Raw genomic sequence first — 21,256 nt, 5'->3', positions numbered from 1 at the left:
AAAATTGTTCAATACAAGCAGTTTCTTAGCACTTATAATTAGATAAAGACTGAATTGTAATTTGAAGGGGAAGATTCATTTCTGACTTGTATTAAATATTGCTTAAGAAATGGACCTAGGGCCAGAGAGATTGTTACAGTGGGTAAGATACTTATGTTGCATGTGGCTGACCCTGGTTCAAATCCCTGGCAACACATATGGTTCCCTGGGCACTATCAGGAGTGATTCCTAATCACAGAGCCATGACTAAGCCCTGAGTCCGGCAGGATATGACCACAACACAAAAGTAAAAACAAAAGTGGGGGAGAGAGAGTATAGGAAAGAGGAGTGAAAGGAATGACAGGTTAGTCATCATTTATTCAAGCACTTGTTTCATACGGTTTTATAGAAAAAACTTAAATTTGATATTCAATATGTATTATCTTTTTCCAGAAAAAGAAAACATCTAACAGAATATGGTGAAATTTTGTTTTATAGCATTTTTTCAAGCTATATCATTATTTATGTCATCTTTCAGATAGATATTTCTGAAATAGATTTCAGTGGGAAAACTGTAGTTATTTTTCTTATACAGGTGCTTCATTTTATATAATTTAACACGTATTATTTGGAATAAAAACAGATAAACTAGATTTTAGTTTAGTTTACATTTATATATATATACTCCCAGTTCTTCTTTTGTCCTTTTTCCTTATTTTGTGTTTTGGCTACACCAGGTGTAGCCAGGCCATACCTGGCTCTGTGCTCAGTGGACACTCCTGGAGATGCTTCTGAAACCATAGGATTGACAAGGATTGAACCAGGGTTGGCTGCGTGCAAGGCAAGCACCTTAACTCTTGTACTACCTCTCTTGCCCCCCAAATTATTTTTTTCTTTTTATTTAATGTAGGAAAAAAAAAGTGGCATCTGTTAATAAAAATCTAGGATTAAAATTGGTGCAGGGACCTGGAGCAATAGTATAGTGGGTAGGGTATTTGCCTTGCACAGGACTGACCCGGGTTCAATTTCCAACCTCCCATATGATCTCCCAGTTACAATATGCGAGTTATTTCTGAGTGCAGAGGCAGGAGTTAACTCCTGAGAAAACCAAGCAGAAAACCAAAAATAAAACCCCAAAACTACAATTGATGCAATAATAGAGGTGCAATATTAATATCAAGAGACCTAGAAAATAAGTTTATGTGACCATTGATATATCATTGTTTTGGAGGGTTGGTAAGTCCTTGAATTTATTAAGCTTTCATTGCTTCAGGTGTCACGCAGCCACATATGCGGCATATAAGCAGTCCAGACATTTCCAGATCTATTGTCTGGGACAAAGAGTTGGCAGGGTGGTGGGTGGCACTGCTGGGGCTTCTGGAAGTATGGGGAATCGGGGAGAGCTTACCCACCCCAACTCCAGAAAAACCCCAGACATCTCAGTGTGGGTACTGGCACCTGAAATTATTCGAAGATTGGTGTCTCTGTAGAGAATATTCATGAGGCGGTAGAGTTGAGCCCTTGGCATATCTGTAGTGGGTGCGTGGGTGCTGTTGCTGCAGCGTTTGTTTGGTGGGTGTTTGACCGCCTGCCTCCCGTGGGTGCTCTGGAGTTTTCATCAGTGGAGGTTGGCATGTCCATAGGGTTCCAGCCGATTGGCATGAATCTCCTGGGAGATTTAGTGTGGATATGGTGGGGCAGGGCATGGCAGGAGATGTGGATAGTGAGCAGGACTACTCTACTAAAAATAACATATTATTAAAATATTTAATTTTAAAACATTAAATATTTTAACATTTAAATACCTAAACATTGAATAATCTAATATTTAAACAATCAAATTAAAGTTGAAGTAACATAATGTTTAAATATTTGTTAATTTAAATAATGGACTTTTTTTTTTATAATTTTATTTATTGAATCACCGTGAGAGCAGTTACAAAGCTTTCGGTCTAAGTCTCGGTCATACAATGAAACACCCATACCTTCACCAGTGCCCATTCTCCACTACCAAAAACCCCAGTATACCCCCATCCCACACCCTCCCCCTACCTGTGGGGCAGATGATTTCCATATTACTCTCTCTCTACTTTTATCACATTCAATATTTTGACACCAAACCCACTATTATTATTTGAGATTTTACCCCAACACTCAGATCTGCTGAAAAGGCAACAGTAGACAATTTGTGTTCTATTTCTGGTTATGAGTAACATGATGTCGCGTGGCTGCAGTAGGGCCACGTGATTTTGAAATTCCGAAATTTTTTTTTTAAACACCATGAGGTACAGTTGTAGATTTAAATTTTTTGTGCTTGGGTTTAGATTATACAATGATCAAATACCCATCCCTCCACCAGTGCCCACTCCCCACCACCATGGATAATATCCCTCCCACCCCCATCCCTCCCATCCCACCCTGCCTCTGTGGCAGGGCGATCCCTTGTGTTCTCTCTCTCTTTTTGGGTGTTGTGGTCCGCAAAAGAGGCTTTGAGTGGCAAACATGTTCAGTCCATAGTCTACTTTCAACATGCATCTCCCCTCCTGGGAGGATCCTCCAAACACCCTTTATTTGGTGCTCCCTTCTCTATCTGAGCTGCCCTTTCCCTTAGAATGCCCGGCTGGCCTCTAAGCCATGGAGTAATCCTCCTGGTGCTGATCTCAGCTATTCTTGGGTATTAATCTTATATTTTGTAAATAACGGACTTTTAATTAAAAAATATTTGAGGGGTCAGGGAGATAGCTCAAATTATTGGAGTGCATCCTTTGTATGTGGGAACCGTGGGCTTCACCCCCCATACCAATATCAAGTACCACTGGGAACAGCCCCCAAGTGCTAAGCCAGGAGTAGTTCCTGAGTACTTACAGGTATGCTTCAAAAGCCAAAAAATGATAATAATAAAAATATTTAAAATTAGTACATTCTCATGATAAACACCTGGGTTGTTTCCATAAGCCATACTATTGTACCGAGTGCTGCAGTGAGCATATGTGGGCATACATCTGTTTTGAGGGGCGGAGGTGGGCTGAACCCAGCAGTATTCAAGATTTACTCCTGTCTCTGCACTCAGAGATAACTCCTGATGGACCTCGGGGACCATCTGGGGTCCCATGGATAGACTGTGTGCAAGGCGAGCACTCCACCTCCTATACGATTGCTCCGACCCTTAACTAAGTTTTATACCTTAATTTACTTAACAACTCGCCCATTTCTGATATTTTTTGTTGCTCTTTATCTTGGAACAGTAGTACAGCAGGTCTGGCATTTGCCTTGCATGCAGCCAAACTTAATAATGATTAACTTTATAACTTTGTAAATCATAGTCCTCCTGTTGCTCATCGATTTGCTCGAGTGGGCCCAGTAACGTCTCCATTGTGAGACTCCTTGTTACTGTGTTTGGGTAAATCACAGTGATTCAAAAAAAAAAAAAAGACTGAACCAGTGTTAATTTTCATCAACAGTGTGTGTAAGTACCTGTTTAGCCACACCTCAGGACATTTTCTGAGGCAAAATTTGGCAGGTGGGAATGCTAAATAATTGCTTGTATATACAGTTATTTTGTGTAAAATTGAGTGAGATTTTCTCTTTTTTTCTGTGGAGAGCATAACCTGGCATCACCCTGAGAACCATGGCTCCCCCAAAATTGGGTGGTAGAGATCAGTTTCCACATCAGAAATTGTGGTGTACACATATACAATGTAATACTACTCAGCTAGAAGAAAAGACGAAGTATCCTTTGGAGTCACTTCACTCAGCACGATAGAATTTTCTACTTCCAGTCACATAGCAGCAAGATTTCATCTTTTCTTTCTTTTTTGGGGGAGGGGGGCCTTTTGGGGTCACACCCGGCAATGCACAGGCGTTACTCCTGGCTCATGCACTCAGGAATTACTCCTGGCGGTGTTCAGGGGACCATATGAGGTGCTGGGAATCGAACCTGGGTCCGCTATGTGCAAGGCAAATGCCCTACCTGCTGTGCAATCGATCTAGCCCCAATTTATGACAATTTAAAATGAAAATGCAGGAAGAAAAACAAATTGTATCTCTTTTTATTTTTAACCAAGTAAAACGTTTTTCTTCTTTTTAAAAAATTATATTTACCTTTACAGTTAGTTCATGTAAAAGCAAACAATTCTGGAGCCTTGCCTTGGCAGGATAACTTCTTTTTATGTTGCTGTTTTGTTCTCTTTCTTCAGGGCCACACCCAGCTTTGCTCAGGATTTAGTCCTGGCTTTGTGCCAAAGGATCACTCATAGCTGTGCTTTACTGTGTAACAGGGCTAAGGGTGAATCCGAGTTGGTCGCTTGTGAGGCAAGGGCCTAAACCCCTGTACTGTCTCTCTGGCCTGGGTGTGTGTGTGTGTGTGTGTGTGTGTGTGTGTGTGTGTGTGTGTGTGTGTGTGTGTGTGTGATGTTCAGTGCCTCTTCCTAGAAATACTTGGCAGGCAGTTTAATTCTTGAACCTTGATGTTATCTGGGGTTTCCATGGCTACACCTTTGGTACTTGGGGACCATGAAATTATTGCAAGGGATGTGGAGTTATCTTGCTGGCCCAGGTTAACTTTTTTCAAGATCGTATCTTGTCTCTCCAAATATTTTTAAATTTTTTTAAAAAATGAAATCATGAGATTTCATTGCCAAGGGGGTTCCCCTATCTGATTCTTGCCTAGTTTAATTTTACATCCTAGTTTCTCTCATATTTTAAATTTATGGGCCATACTGATGGTGCTTGGGCTGGAGTGATAGCACAGTCATAGGGCATTTGCCTTGTACGTGGCCAGCCTGGCCGAGTCGGGTTCGATTCCTCCACCCCTCTTGGAGAGCCCGGAAAGCTACTGAGAGTATCTCGCCCGCATGGCAAAGCCTGGCAAGCTACCTGTGATTTATTCGATATGCCAAACACAGTAACAACAAGTCTCACAATGGACATGTTACTGGACCCGCTCCAGCAAATCGATGAACAACGGGACGACAGTGACAGTGACAGTGACTGATGGTGCTCAGAGGTTACCCCTGGCTAGGGGTCACTCTGGGAAGGGATCAAGGGATCATATATGGTAGCAGGGTTGAATCCAGGTCAGCCACATGCAAGGTAAGCACCGTACCATTTGTACTATCCTAGCTTCTTAAATTATGAGTTGTTAACCCTGTAGGGTCACATAACTGAATATAGGTGTGGCACACAAAAAAATTCAGCAACTGAAGAAGTTTTATGAGTGCTTAACAATTCATTCAAGGTAAATTGTATAATGAATCTACAACATTTCTGTTTTAAATTTTGGTTTTTGGTCCACATCTAGCAGTGCTCAGGGATTACACCTGGTTCTGCACTCAGGGATCACTCTCGATGGGCTCAGGGGGCCATATGGGATGCTGGGGATTGAACCTGGAACCTCCTTGCTCTACCATCTCTCTAGCTCCAAATGGCCGTGCTCAACTGTTCTGCGTATCTTGAGTTAAACGGGGTTATGAGTGGGAAAAGTTTAAGAAACCCTATTCTAGATTAATCAGATTATTAATGGAATTTATTTTTATCTATTTATTTTTTTTGCTTTTTGGGTCACACCCGGCGATGCTCAGGGGTTACTCCTGGCTCATGCACTCAGGAATTGCTCCTGGCGGTGCTCGGGGGACCATATGGGATGCTGGGAATCGAACCTGTGTCGGCCATGTTGGCTGCGTGCAAGGCAAACGCCCTACCCGCTGTGCTATCGCTCCAGCCCCATTAACGGAATTTAAATCATGTGGAATACTGCCTTCTCAAGGGAAATCAAGTATGATTAGGGAGATAGTCCAGTGGGTCCGGCAGTTGCCTTGCAGGCAGTTGACCTGGGTTGGATCCTCATCACCATACACGGTCCCGTAAGGCCCACGAGGAGTGATCCCTGAGTGCAGAGCCTAAAGGAAGACTAGAGCACAGCTTGGAATAGCCCATCCCGAAAAAGGTAAAATTCCCTGTGATTTTTTGAAATAGTTTCCCATTTCTTGTGTAGGACAGATGGATGAAAAGCCATTTAATCAAAAATCAGTTTTATTGAGTTCTAATTTATTACAATGAAATATCCCCATTGTAGGGAAACTTTAAAAATCACCAACAACACTCTCACTTTACATGAACTTGTCTTCACTCAAAAGAATATAATAGAGGCCAGCGCGCTAGAACAGAGCGATAGACCGGGAGGGGTTTGCTTTGCATGTGGCCGACTTGGGTTCGATTCCCAGCATTCCATATGGTCCCCCAAGCACCATCAGGAGTAATTCCTAAGTGCAGAGCCAGGAGTAACCCCTGAGCATCGCTAGGTGTGACCCAAAAAGAAAAAATATATGTATGGTTGATTACGGTAGCTTGGAATATGCTTAATGTAAAATAATGCAGTGATGGGGCAAGAGAGGTAGTGCATCAAGTAGGGCACTAGCTTTGCACAAGGCCAACCAGGGTTCAATCCCCGGCATCCCATGCAGTCCCCTTGAGCATCTACAAGAGTGATCCCTGAGTGCAGAGCCAGGAGTAACGCCTAAGTATCATTGGGTGTGACTTCCAAACCAAAATAATAATAATAATGATTATTATTATGTAGTGGTTTTCAAAGAGTGACTCACATCCTAGTAATGTTGGCGTCACTGCATTTGTTAGGCATGCAAATTCTTCACCAGGGTCTTCTATGTGGTCTTGCCATTCAGAAACTCGGAGGAATTGCCTTCCCGTCTGTGATTTGTTAATTCAGCCAGGTATTTCTGATAAGAAATTTGAGCAGTGCTGAACTTACAATTGTTTCAGCAGTTTAGATAAAAAATTTCAGGACCTGTAAAGATGACCTTTAATCTAATGCTTGTTTAAAGATGCGTATTAGTAAATGAGTATCTTAAGCTGCTTAATTATTTACAGGATTTTTGTTAGGTAGCACCTGAGTTTTGTTTTGCCTAGGAAAGTGTTGTGAAAGACTGACTGAGTTACTTAGCCCAGCTGTCATATTTGCTTAGAAATTTAACTTGGCCCAATTAAATCTTTCTTAGGTTCATAACCTCACTCATTTCCCCCTACATTTGTCAGTCTCCTTAGATTTAAAATGCATCAGTCAAATTAAAATTCCTTACAGTAGCCCTGCGTAGCTTCTGTTATTGATAATTTAGCAGTACTGTTACCTTAGTCACAGAGCTAGACCTTAATCTGAGAGGCATCATGCTAACTTGCTGCTAGCCATTTACCAGAACACCAGATTTTTCTGTAATTTCATACTAAAGTGCAGATTATCAACTATATTTATTTTAGTGGGATTTGGGAGGCTTTGTACCACACCTGGCGGTGCTCGGGGTTTACTCCTGGCTCTCCACTCAGGGATTAACTCCTGGCAATGCTTAAGGGACCATTTATGCAATGAAGATTGAGCCCAGTTGGCAAACCAAGTGCCTTATCACTAAACTATCTCTCCACTCCCGGAGATGATCAACTTTAAAGTTGACTTAAAATGTGGGGGCTGGAAAGAAAAGATAGTACAGCTGGTAGGGCACTTGCCTTGCGTGCTTCCAACCTGAGTTTGATTCCTGGCATCCCATATGGCCCTAAGCACTACTGGGAGTGTGTATATATATATATATATATATATATATATATATATATACATATATATATATATTTAAAATGGGTACAGGTTTTGGATTCATTATTGTCCCCTCCTTCACTCTTCACAACATCTAATGAATCACCGATTTCCTATCAGTACTACCTTTGAACTATTTCTGTATCTAACAATTTTTTTTCTCTTAATATGGTGATCTCCTGGTCTGAGACACCTTCAATTTTCTTCTGAGTTTACCATCAATTGAACTGCATCCATTCTCAACAGTGTGAATAAAGTGAGTTGAAATAATATACAGGTATCATGGACCTTTCACTTAAAACTCATCAGTAGTTTCTCTAATCTCTTAGAGAAGAGCCTAATGGCTCCTGGGCGAAATACAACAATCTTCACAAACTTTCCTTTAAGAAACTTTTTTTTGGTCTCATTTTTAACAGATTATTCATAACAACCAATACAAAAATTTTTCAGTTCTGCTTGGGGGTAGGGTTTGGGTTTCGGGATGGAAATATGGTGGTGGGAAGGTGTAGTGGTAGTGGGATTGATTACTAAGAGATTAGTAATATGATTTTAAAGTTGAGCCTTCTGTGCATATATCTGTATGTCTGTATAAATGTGTTTCTCCCCAAGATTGTTTGCCTTCCTAATCAAATGTGGTGTGCTACTCTTGGTATATTTCCCTCCCTACTCCTGGTTGCCTAAATAAAACAGCCCAGTGTGGGGTCTGGTGGCATGGCTATGACATATCGTTCTGTGCTCTCTTCTGAGAGATTTATATTGAGTCTCTGGATCATGAATGTTAATAAGATTATATGGTGCCAGTGGCAGCTTGTGAGTCTGACTGCCAAGCTGCTAGAATTAGGAGGAGATAGGGGAAGGTCACCCATTCCCGGTTCCCTTGAGCCTGGAGTTTTCAGTCACAAGTCCTGCAAACCTGGTTTTTCTGTGGATTCACTCATGGAGACCTCAATAGTCTGGCATATATTTTCTTAGATTTATTTTTATGAATCAAGCCTAACATCAAAATCTTTAATTCATTTGGAATGAACTTTTGCTGTGATGTGAATATTGGTTCAGTTTCATTTTTTCCGTAACTAACCAGTTCTCCCATCACTGTTTGTTAAAGAGGCTTTCCTTCCAACACTTTATGCTTTCAGTTCTATTTTATTTTTCAGAGACTCTTTTTATTTCAATACCATATAATTTTATTACTATACAGTTCTACTGAGAGTATCTCGCCAGCATGGCAAAGCCTGGCAAGCTACCTGTGATGTATTCGATATGCCAAACACAGCAACACAATGTAACGTCTCACAATTGAGACGTTACTGGGCCCGCTCCAGCAAATTGATGAACATCGGGAGGACAGTGACAGTGACAGTGACAGTTTCTCCTAAAGTCCACAGTCTACCACTGCTGTGTGATTTAGCTAAAGATCACAGCTTTCTGTGGTCTAGCTGCTCTAGCCCAGAGATCTGCCATCTTCTGTTGTCTGTTGCCCAAATGTCTAGATTTGTTTCTCCCACAGGACCATGGCAATGCTGGTCCAGCTGAACCTCAGTTGATCTTTAGGTAGCTGTAATTTTTTTCTTTCCTTTTTTTTTGCTTTTTTGGGTCACACCTGGTGATGCATAGGGGTTACTCCTGGCTCTGCACTCAGGAATTACCCCTAGCAGTGCTCAGGGGACCATATGGGATGCTGGGATTGAACCTGGGTCAGCTGCGTGCAAGGCAAACACCCTACCCACTGTGCTATCATTCCAGCCCCGGTAGCTGTAATTTCTCTGAAAAAATTTTCCTGATATTTTCCCCCACCCTTGCCCCCCATAATACCTGGATACTCCTTGTTATGTGCTCTCAGGCTGACAATGCATTTTGGTCATTACACACATTTTTGTATTTATTGTATGCCTCTCTCTCTAGAGTGTATTTTGTAAGGGCCAGGCCTATTTCTGTTCATATTTGTGCCTAGAAAAATATCTGGTGTGAGGTGCCCAAAGTGAATGAAGGTGTGAATGAATGGACAAATGAACAGTAACAATTTCTATTTTAGAGTAGTCTAAGATATATTAAGTTGCCAGATTTTATGAATAAGCTGTGTCTTCTTATTGTGTTAGATTACGCTTGTGCTCTTCAGAGGGACATTTTGCTTCAGGGACGACTCTACCTTTCAGAAAACTGGCTGTGTTTCTATAGCAACATCTTCAGATGGGAAACTACGGTGAGACATATTTTCATTTCATTTGTTCATAACCCATAATGAGAAAGGTAGAACTGTGCACTTCCCTCTTAAGAACAACGAACTTTAGATCCCATTGTTAAATTGACATGTATTTGTGTATCTATATTTGTGTTTAAATAAATATATTTATGTTTTATGTATTTACACTTTGGGCAAGTGTATTTTTCTTCCTTTTTTAAAAGATAAAAGTTGTTTATTGGTGATATGTACACCCTCCTGCTTGCATGGAAGATATCTAGCAGAGTTAAGAAAATTGCCCCCATGATTTTAGCCATTAGCTTAAAGACCTTTGCAAAGGGTCCAGAGTAAAGTACAAAGGGTAAGGCTCATGCCTTGCATGTTGCTGACTCTGGTTTGATCACTAGGCACCGAGCACCGCTTGGCGACCTAGATAATACTGGGCTGTGTCTCACAGGGAACCATGAGTAGCATTGACTTCGAGTCACCAGGAGGGCCCCTGGGCCTCCTGAGCACTGTTTGGGAGACCCTCCCCACCCCACACCCCCAAAATAGCCAAGTCCCATTTTGGAGACAAAAAGGAATATATTTTTACCTTTAATACACTGAATTCTATTTATACGCTTATTCAGTACGGTTGGAGAAAGATTTCTGGTTGGAGAAAAGTTTGAATACATCCCCTGGCTGTTGGAGGCATGTCTTATTGACAGACTGAATTTTGTTTGTGTATGTGTGTTCATGTGGAACATGGAAACCTTACATCTTTTCACATGTCAGCCTAATGTTAGCTCCAGGTCCTGATGGGAACTACCAAATATATTCCAAAATGAAGAGTGTCTGACTGCTCACCTTTTTTCTCGGAGAAAGCAGCCCTGTGCTTATTAATTCTTCGAGGTTTTAGAACTGGGTATTCTCAATTGTATCGCTATAATGCTTGGTATTTTCTACTGTGAATATTTATAAGAAATCCATCTTGCAATTTTTTTAATTCTTTTGTGTTTAGATTTCCATTGCTTTAAAGAATATAACCTTCATGACCAAGGAGAAAACAGCTCGACTCATCCCAAATGCTATTCAGGTTGTTACAGAAGGTGAAAAGGTGAACATTTTTTTTCTGCCTTTGCCTAATTACATAACATAGAGAAAATCTGCCTCATCCTGATTATCACTGCTGGAAATATAGGCACTCCGCTTAGAGTTAAGAGTATCTAATAAAAACACATATTTATTCAATATTTCTCTATTCTTAAGTACTTAAGAACAGTTATTGATGATTAACTGTTCAAATTTTTGGTACATTTTCGAGAACTTCATTCCCCCATCCCAAACTGTTTTTCATTTTTTTCACTATAAATGTTAGGCATGGTAGCACTGTAGCACTGTCCTCCTGTTGTTCATCAGTTTGCTCAAGCAGGCCCAGTAACTTCTCCATTGTGAGGTATGGTAAGCATTAGAAAAACATTTCTATTATTTCTAATAATCCCATGATAGTTCTTTAGTGAATAACACACAATTGCTTGCCTATACAATTGTACAATAAGAACAAATTATCCTGGTGAACAGAGAATGGAGGTAGTGTACAAATAAATGGAATTATTATATTTTTTAAAGAATGGCTGTTATATTCAACTGCCATAATTTTTATTAACCACTTATAATATTTGCCACTACATAGAGGTATAAGAAAAGCCTTCTAGATCACCTGGAAAGTTGATTAGGGCTCTATAAATGTCATTAGAAGTAATGCTGAAGATGAAAAAATTAAAAAACGAGTATGTGAGGGAATGAAGGAGAGGAAGAGGGTGAAAAAAAGGAACAGTAAGAAAAGGAGAGAACTAAGGATAAGAAATACTCTTATGGCATTGAATCATCTGTCGTATTGATGCTTTTTAAACTTAAGCATTTTCTTTAAACGTACTTCAAGTTTTATTTTTAAACAGTCTCCTTCCTAACATACACTTCCAAAAGCATCTCATAGAGCTTTTTCTCTCCGAACTATTTGGGAGTGGGTACCACTGAAGTCCCATATATTACCTGAGATCCCTACACATTAACCCAGAAAACTCTTATTTCCAACAAAGACATATTCCTATATGACCACAACACGACCATCAAAATAAGGATGTTAACACTTACTATTACCCTGTTCAATACTCAGCCTCCTTTCAGTTTTCCATAAAATAGTCCCCCAATAATATTCTATATTGCACATAGACCTAGTTCAGAAATATATATCACATTTAGTTGTCAGATTCTCTGTAATTTCCTTATTTTGGAACAGTACAATGGAAAATCTTTCATTGACTTTTTATGTCCTTCAGATTTTTAAAGATTGCAAGCTAGTTATTTTGTAGGCCATCCCTCATTTGTGTTTATCTGATATTTCCTTGTGATTAAGTGCAGTTATGCAATTTGGGCAGAAATAACCTGGACGTGGTGCCCTGGTTTTTCCATCGCATACTATCAGGTGGCACTTGATTTCTAACATTTCTGCTGATTCTCACTTTGGTCACTTGATTAAAGGTGGTGTCAGCCAAACTTTACTGTAAAGTTAGCTCTTTCTTTTGTAAAAAAAAAAATGTTGTGGAAAGCTTCAGTGAAACTACGTAAATATTCAACTCCTCATTAAACGTTAAGATTTTTATTTACTCACATCAGTGCGAGCTCATAAATCTTTCTTGATTTACTGAGTCGTAATTCATTGCTCTCATTGGTTTTGTTTTTCTTTTGTTTGTTGGGACACACCTAGCAGTGTTCGGGGTTTACTCCGAGCTCTGTGCTCAGGGATTGCTCTTGGCCAAGCTTGGGTGGGCCGTGTCATATGGAAAGCTGGGGATGGGACCAGGTTGGGTGTGTGCAAGGCAGTCGCCCTACCCACTTTCCCCTCTCTTCAGTCCTGCTAATCATTGTTCTGATGCCAAAGTTATTTCCAGTTTGGCTAGTGGTCACCTGTTCCATCTAGTTTTCATTCTTTGAAGCTCTCTGAACCTTGACTGAACTCACTTTTTTGGCATAGGCGTTCCTTGCCTCAATTAGCCATTTTTCTCAAGGCCACTTCTTTCTCTCTTTCATGGAACAGAAATTGCGAAGCCAGTGTGTGCTATGGGGCTGTCCTTGTTCCTGAGCCCTCTGCGTGGACAGAAAAAGGGTCTATTTGATGTCCACATGATAATAATCCTATGTATGGATATATAAGACACATACCCCCTTACATATCTGTGTTTATCTTTCAAGCATAAAACACAACTTCCATGCCAGTATCTCTGATCCCATCTTTACAGCATTTGTTTTTGTTTTTTTTTTCTTTTTATATTTGTAACATCCTTCCCTGATCACAAGAAATGAGGCTCCCGTTATCCTCCCAATACTGGCTTACTTGGTTCCTTGGCCTGTCTGTAACCACTCTTCTTTTCTGCTGCCCCATTCCTATAGAAATGCCCTTTTATCGAACTCAGTTTCTTTTTTGTTTTGTTTTGTTTTGGGTTTTGGGGGGCTATGTTTATTTATTTATTTACTCAGGGGTTACTCTGATTCTGCACCTAGAAGTTATTCCTGGTGGTACTCCGAGGACCATATGGAATGTCTGGAATTGAATTTTGGTCAGCTCCGTGCTAGCCAAGTGCCCTGCCTGCTGTATAGGCCATTGTTCACTGTGCCATAATGGATCAGGGCTTCTTAAACTTTTCCCATTTGCCACCATTTTGGCCCAGAAAACTTTGGCAGGGGAGTTAGGTGGCACACAACCAGCTGTGCTCCAGGTATCAGATGTGGGTGCTGGGAATAGGGCCTGGGCTGGCACATACAAGGCGAGCACCTAATCCCTTTACAATATCCTCAAGACACTTTCATATGATCCTGGTATGTAGTTCTATAAAATAGGCAAACAAGTGAAACTTTAAAATTTTTTTTAATTTTAATTTTTTATTGAATCACTGTGAGATAGGTCCTTACAAAGCTGTTTATGATTAGGTTTCAGCCACACAGTATTCCAACACCCATCCCTCCACCAGTGTACGTTTCCTAGTACCAGTGTCCCCAGGTTACTTCCTATCACCCCTACCCCACACCCTCCATCTGCCTCTATGGCAAGCTCTGTCTCTCTGTCTCTGTCTCTGTCTCTGTCTCTGTCTCTCTCTCTCTCTCTCTCTCTCTCTGTGTCTCCCTCCCTCTCCCTCTTTTTCTCCCTCTCCCTCCCCTTTTAGGCAATGTGGTTTGCAATATTGATACTGAACGGTTATCAAGGATATCCCTTTACCTACTATTAACACTCAATTCTTCTCCAGCATGACCATTCCCAGTTATTATTGTCATACGGGTCTCTTCTCTATCTTACCTACCCTCCGCCCCACACACACTTGTGGCGGTGATTAAGATGTATGGGATGAATTCACGAGGAACAAGTGAAACTTTCATTATCATGATTCACAAAGGAATCTATGGGGCCAGAGTGATAGTATAGTGAGTAGGGCTCTTGCCTTAGACACAGCCGACCCTGGTTGGGTCCAGGCAGCCCATACAGTTTCCGGAGCACCAGCAGGAGTAATTATTACTGAGTGCAGAGCCAGGAGTAATTGAATATCGCTAGGGGTGGCCCCCAAACAAAAACAAAACCAAACCGGAAACCTCTTTTATGGAACTCCAAAATTCAATCACACTGTTGCCATGTTGGGCTGTGATCCCCACTTGGAGAGGTCATCATGGACAAGCCACATCAGCACGGACAAGCCGCGCTCTGCTGGGCCAAGAGCCCAGCCAGGCACCTTTCCGGCGTTCCTTTTCCCCGTGCCTGCTCCCTGGCTCTGCGCTGCCCTTTCTCTGCTGCCTGTCATGTGTAGCTGCCCGCCTCACCCTGATATGCTCAACTTCTTAGCATCAGTCCACTCTCAAGGACCTTGTCACACAGTGTTGCTCACCGGCTCTGACACAGATCTGAGTGGGCTCCCGTTGGGCGTGGTCACTCTTTCCCATGCTGTTCCAGAATGAACTCTGATACACATCCAGCCCAGCCCAACCTGCCTGTCTCTCTCCTGACCTATGCCCGTCCTTTTGCTTTTGCGTGAACTTCAGACTACCCCTGGGGCTGGGTTGCTGCCTTCCCACTTGTCCTCTGACGCACTACGCAGGATAACTCCATGGGGACGGATTTCTATCCTTTTCTGCTTCTGACCACTTGAGTTGGGTAAGTGCAGTTTTCTGTGCCCGCCATCCCACCTGCCCTCTGATGTGGATGTTATTTTTGTCTAGTCCATATAGCTCTCGGGAGTAGAAAAAAGAGCTCCAGTCAGCTTATACTGGAGCCAAGAATGTAGTTCAGTAGCAGAGCACTTGTTTTGCATGTATGAGGTCCTGGGTACAGGTCCCTGGAATGGCAAAAGTAAAAACAAGGAAAAACATTATTTATCTCTCCCCACTTAGGAAACTTTACCCTTATTCTGAATTTTACAACAAATACACACATACATTGATTGCTTAACAAATTTATCAACAGTGTTAAAATTAATGTTTTTCTTCCACGCTCTTAGCCCCTAGCCCCTTTTCCTGTTCAGATGTCAACACTTGGGGTCTGGAGCGATAGCACAGGGCGTTTGCCTTGCATGCAGCAGACCTGGGTTCGGTTCCCAGCATCCCATATGGTCCCCCGAGCACCGCTAGGAGTAATTCCTGAGTGCATGAGCCAGGAGTAACCCCTGTGCATCACCGAATGTGACCCCCCAGAAAACACAAACAGATTCAACACTTTTATCAATTTGTTATGCATCTTTTAGACCTTCTTTCTTTGTATTTTCATACACTCATAAATAAATATAGATTTGCTTTGTTTTTCAAAGCAAATCCAGCCTTTCTGTACACTGTTCTTCAGTTCTCCTTCCTTTGTAAAAGAGCTTAGCATTATCTGTTGGACTCATAGATCATAGGACATTTAGATAAAACTATCTCTGTTTATTAAGGTGTTCTGTATTTCCTGGAATGGATTTGCTACAGTATTTTTTAACATTATTTCCTTTCTAATGTTTTATTTTTACAAACAATGCTGCAGTAAATAGTCCAACCATGCTGTCTTGATCTCTTGTATGACTGTTTCTTATATGTGTAATAAGTTTCAGAGCTGAGCACATTAATTTTAATAAATGAGAACAATAGCATAGTTGTTCGAACAAACTTTTTACTCCTTGATGTGCTTTTTCTTCTAATGCTTATAAAAATTTATTGCTTTTTCTATTCCTGTTTTGCTAGGGAGAAATCTAAAGAAAAGTGACTGTAAGTCACAGAAGTAGGTAGTAAATTCAGGAAGTTTAATTATAGACATCTTGGTCTTTGTTCATTCAATGATCTCTTTCCCTGTCATTGAGGAAAAATGTTTGCACTAACAAATTCTTCCCATGTACTTCATGAATAAAGAAAGGTTAAGCTTAGCGCTTTTACTTATTTTAGGTTTCGGAATATCTACAACTCCTGAGCATTATAGGAATATGATTGGCTAGAACTCCTTTCAAATTAAATTTATTATTAGACCAGGGCTGGAGCGATAGCACAGCAAGTAGGATGTTTGCCTTGCATGCAACCGACCTGGTCAACCCGAGTTCGATTCTTCCACCCCTCTCGGAGAGCCTGGCAAGCTACCGAGAGTATCTCGCCTGCACAGCAAAACCTGGCAAACTACCATGATGTATTTGATATGCCAAACACAGTAACAAGTCTCATAATGTTACTGGGCCCCCTCGAACAAATTGATGAACAATGGGAGGACAGTGACAGTGACAGTGATTAGACCAGAGAGCTAGTATAAGGAGTAAGGCACTTAGCTTGCACAAATGCAACCCAGGTTCTATCTTTGGCACCACTTTTGGTCACTTGAACACCACCGGGAGTGATCACTGTGCACAACTGGGTATGACTTCCCCAGACCAAATAAAGTTATTACTGAATCATTATTTATCAACACAGCTTTTGTTGGCTTGGGGACCACATCTGACAGTACTTAGGGCTTACTTCAGACTCTGTACTCAGGGATCTCTTCTGGTGGTGCTCATGGGACCATATATTGCACCAGAGGGTGAGCCTGGGGGAGCCCTGGGCAAGGCAAGTACCCTGTCTGCTGTACTCTCTCTCCAGCCCCCATTCATAGTTTTACTTCTAACCATGATTCACTCATCTCCCTTCATTGTCCCTGATACAGAGAAGATGAGGTCACATGTTGTAGCTGTGCATTCTCCAGGGTCACACAACTGCTTGCAGCAGGGAGCTGAGGTGCTCACTGAGTTGTGCTCCCTTCCTTGAAGGGCTCACTCGGGGGCTTGCTAGAGGTCGCATTGCCTGGCGGTGATGCTTGAACGTCTGCTGAGTTGTGTTTTCCAGGTATTGTCCCCTTTTCTGCGGTACTTAGGCACACTGAATGTGGGGTGACTGCAAATCGCTTGTGGTACATGGTATCACCACCTGCAGAGCTGCCGGGATCACACTTGCATGTGGGGGAACACCAGGGGTTTGAACTGGTGGCACTGCGCCTGCAAGACAGGTGTTCGAAGCCCCTGGAATATTCCTCTGGGCCTTATTAACACTTTTTTGAAGTTGAATATCTAGCAAGGAATAAAGCAGAATGCCAATTTACATAGATTATTCATAAATATGAGAGTATTGGGTTTAGAATACAACAGTGGATACAACAGAGGATAAGATTGATAAGGCATTGAATAAGTGAAAATTGGGACCCGGAGCAATAGTACAGCGAGTAGGGCGCTTGCCTTGCACACAGCTGACCCGAGTTCGATCCCCAGCATCCCGTATGTCCCCTGAGCACACCAGGAGTAAGTCCTGAGTGCAGAGCCAGGAGTAACCCCTGTGCATCGCCAGGTGTGACCCAAAAGAAAAAAGAAAGTGAGAATTAGCAAGCAGTACATAGTGATGGATATGAGATGAACTGGATTTTTCTTCTCCTTGTTTAGAAACACAGGGTTGTAGGATTATTACAATACTAAAGAAACATCTGATTATTTAGGTTGTCAGATTATTATAATACTAAAGGAACATCTGATTATTGTAGTTTCACATTAATTTTCTATCTAAGGTAGAAAAATAGGGGTTAGTAAATAGTGATTATAAGGTTCCATATCATGTCTGATTTTGTATCGAAAATACTCTAGATTCACATTATAGAATGTTTTATGTCATGAAGAATACTATGTAGCAAGTTCTTATTTTTTCATTGAAAAAGGCACTTGAAACTTTCTATGAAAAATACACACTCCAAATATTAAGGTAAAAGGTAAAGGCCCTCCCCTTGATCATCGATTTGCTCGAGCGGGCCCAGTAACGTCTCCATTGGAGACTTTGTTGTTACTGTGTTTGGCATATCGAATACGTCACGGGGACTTTGTTGTTACTGTGTTTGGCATATCGAATACGTCATGGGGAGCTTGCCAGGCTCTGCCGTGCGGGCGAGATACTCTCGGTCCAAATATTATTTTTTAATATTTTATTTAATAAGTTGAATATTGAACTGAGTTTTCTCATTTCTAAAGATAACTGCCCAACCGTGCAATGTTAAAGACCAGGGAATTGTGAGAAATGATAGACTGAAAACTGTATTTCATGCTTCCACTTGCCAGACTTTTTTTTTCACAAAGACCTATTATAAAATATGACTGCATACTCAATTCCTGTTTTGTAAACCACAGCACCCCAAAGGAGAGAGAGAGAACAAAAGGGAGTGCCCTGCCACAGAGGCAGGGTGGGATGGGGGGATGGGGGGTGGGAGGGATACTGGGATTGGTGGGGGTGGAGAATGGGCACTGGTGAGGGATGGGTACTCGATCATTGTATAACTGAAACCCAAGCACAAAAATTTGTAAGTCTATAACTGTACCTCATGGTGTTTCACTAATTTTAAAAAAAAGTAAATTTTAAAAAAAGTAACAAGAAATCAGGCAAAAAAAAATATGCCTGCAAAAAATCAATGGAATGCAAAGGATGAGGTAGACCTGAAAGCAGATAATTACGGTTTGAAGATTTTTTTTTTAAATTTTACAGTGTTCAAAGCAAAGTTTAGTGTTATCCTGGGTATTTAAAATTAACAGACATTATTTCTCTTTATTTTATTTAAAGGGGCATTTGAGACATGATATAATTTAAAATTAACATCCTTAAAATTGATTTTGGGGGCTGGGAATGTAGCTGGGAGTGGAGTGGTAGAATGTTTGCCTCATATATGTAAGGACCTGGGTTCAATCTCTGGCACCAGGGCTGGCTGGAGAGAGAGTAGAGGGGGTAAGGTGCTTGCCTTGTATTCAGCTGACCCTGGTTAGATTCCTGGCACCACATATGGTCCCTTGAGCATTACTTGGGGCCACTCCTGAGCACAGAGCCAGGACTAACCTCTGAGCACTGCTAGGTAAGACTCATCACCGTCTCTAACCAAATAAAATCAAAGCCCTAATACTATTTTAAAAAGAGACTTGGGTGGGGGGTTGCTGGTAAACCTGGCTGCCAGAACTTGCTCCTGGCTTTGGCTCAGGGGTCACTCCTTGCAGGGCTTGGTTGATTATATGTACTGCCCAAGATTAAACCCAGGTCAGTCACATGCCAGTTAAGTGCCCTACCTCTTGTGTTATTTCTCCAACCCCATACGAGATCTACTTTTGAAATCCAGAGGTATTTCCCCCTTTTTCCTTTGTGAATAATTGACTCAGTTAGTCACCAAGTCAAATCTCTTTGCAAAATTTAGAATAAAATAAATTTTTATAGATTATTTAGATTGATTTTTATTGTTTATTGTTAAGATAAAGAATGTGGTTTTCTATTTTAATCTCTTTTCCTGAATAAACATTGATAAAATTGTATTTGCTGTAAGGTAAAATTTGTGAAGACACTTTGTTTGTTCATCTGTCTTTTTCCAGTGTGGCCAGAAGTTAAATAAAATAGCACATAAAGTGAACAGAATTGACCTATTAATCTGTGTTAACGATAGCAAGTACCATTATACTTTGATGACGTAAGTTCCTCTTTTTTCCCATGATACTAATGTTTTCCTCTTACTTTGCTTTGCAGTTTTTCTTTACATCTTTTGGTGCCAGGGACAGAAGTTACCTGAGTATCTTTAGGTTGTGGCAGAATGTGTTATTAGACAAGGTAAGTGTTCAGAGCATAGGGATGTGCTGATTATAAAAGCAAACTTCCCTTGTATGCATAAATAGTGTTTGTGAATTGGAACCCCCTTTTATTTATTTTATTTATCTGGGGGAGGGGATTGGCTCTATCTTGTCTCCTTGCTCAGAAATCACTCCTGAAAGGGACCGTTTGTAGCTCCAGGGAATCCCATGTCAGCCAATGCCTTACCTGAAGTGCTATCTCTTCAGCCTCAAGTCTCTTTTTATTTTTATGGACTTAATTTGGACTAGGTTAGTTATGTTCCATGAAGAAACTTGAACCAAAACAAAACCCACAGTTGCAAGTTAAAATGTTTATTGGGATCCCAGGATAGCCACCAAGAAATAAGTTAAAATTTAGTAAATAAAGAGGGGAAGGAAAAAAAGAAAATGGAAAAGCATACAGGAAAGAAAAATCAAGGATTAAAATAATACAATAGAAAATAATACACAGGAAGGCAGTAAGGAAGGAATGTGGGTCACAAAGACATAAAACAGAGGAAGCAAATGGCAAAATGATAGATATTGTACCTAGATAAACATAAATTGATGAAACAGAAGAGATCAACAAGGAAATAAAAGATGTATACGAAACTATAGGCTAGGGGCTGGAGCGATAGTACAGCAGGTAGGGCGCTTGCCTTGCATGCGACCAACCAGGGTTCGATTCCCAGCATCCCATATGATCCTCCATGCACCGCCAGGAGTGATTCCTGAGTGTAAAGCCAGGAGTAACCTATGAGCATTGTCGGGTGTGACAAAAAAAGCCAAAACAAATATACCCCCCCCCCCCCCCGAAACTATAGGCTAATTGGAACTTAAAGAATTCCGTGAGATTCTTTACTCAAAATAGCCAACTCTACATTCTTCTCGAGTGCACATGGAACTGTCTCTAGAGCAGACCATCTACTATGCCATCAAGTGAGTCTTAATAAATCCCAAGGGATTAAAATAATAGAAAACTATGTTCTCGGACCATGATGGCATGAATTTAAGTTTCAAAAGCAAAAGGAAATCTGGGTAATTAATAAAAACAGGAAACTAAACACAATGGTCCTAGGGAACACAGGAATACTGGGTAGAAGGAAAAATCATAAGGAAAATAACAAAGCAATGTGAGGTTTGGCCAGAGAGAGAGTACAGTAGGTAGGGTGCTTCCCTTGCACATGGCCTACATGGTTTTGATCCCTAGCATCTCATATGATCTTTAAGCACTGACTGCAGAGCCAATAGTAACCCCCAAACAAACAAATAAAAAACCAAATGAACAAACATAAAGGTTGAGTTTGAGAGGCTGGAGATTACAATGGAGAAGGTACTGCTTGCACACAGTTGACCTGGGTTCTATCCCTGGCGCCA

General features: G+C 41.1%; 1 protein-coding gene across 1 annotated transcript in view; it reads left to right on the top strand.

Annotated features, from left to right (window-relative positions):
• GRAMD1C (GRAM domain containing 1C) overlaps positions 1-21,256 on the top strand; it is a 114,133-nt gene that overhangs the window by 33,110 nt on the left and 59,767 nt on the right. The window contains exons 4-6 of the mRNA XM_056109363.1: positions 9,673-9,776; positions 10,759-10,854; positions 19,800-19,880. Coding sequence (XP_055965338.1) covers positions 9,673-9,776; positions 10,759-10,854; positions 19,800-19,880 — 281 coding nt within the window. The remainder of the gene's footprint in view (positions 1-9,672; positions 9,777-10,758; positions 10,855-19,799; positions 19,881-21,256) is intronic.

This window comes from Sorex fumeus, unplaced genomic scaffold (genome assembly GCF_029834395.1).
Source record: "Sorex fumeus unplaced genomic scaffold, SorFum_2.1 ptg000265l, whole genome shotgun sequence".
Lineage (NCBI taxonomy): Eukaryota > Metazoa > Chordata > Mammalia > Eulipotyphla > Soricidae > Sorex > Sorex fumeus.
Note: the sequence above shows the minus strand (reverse complement) of the source record. Positions and strands in the feature narration are given on the sequence as shown.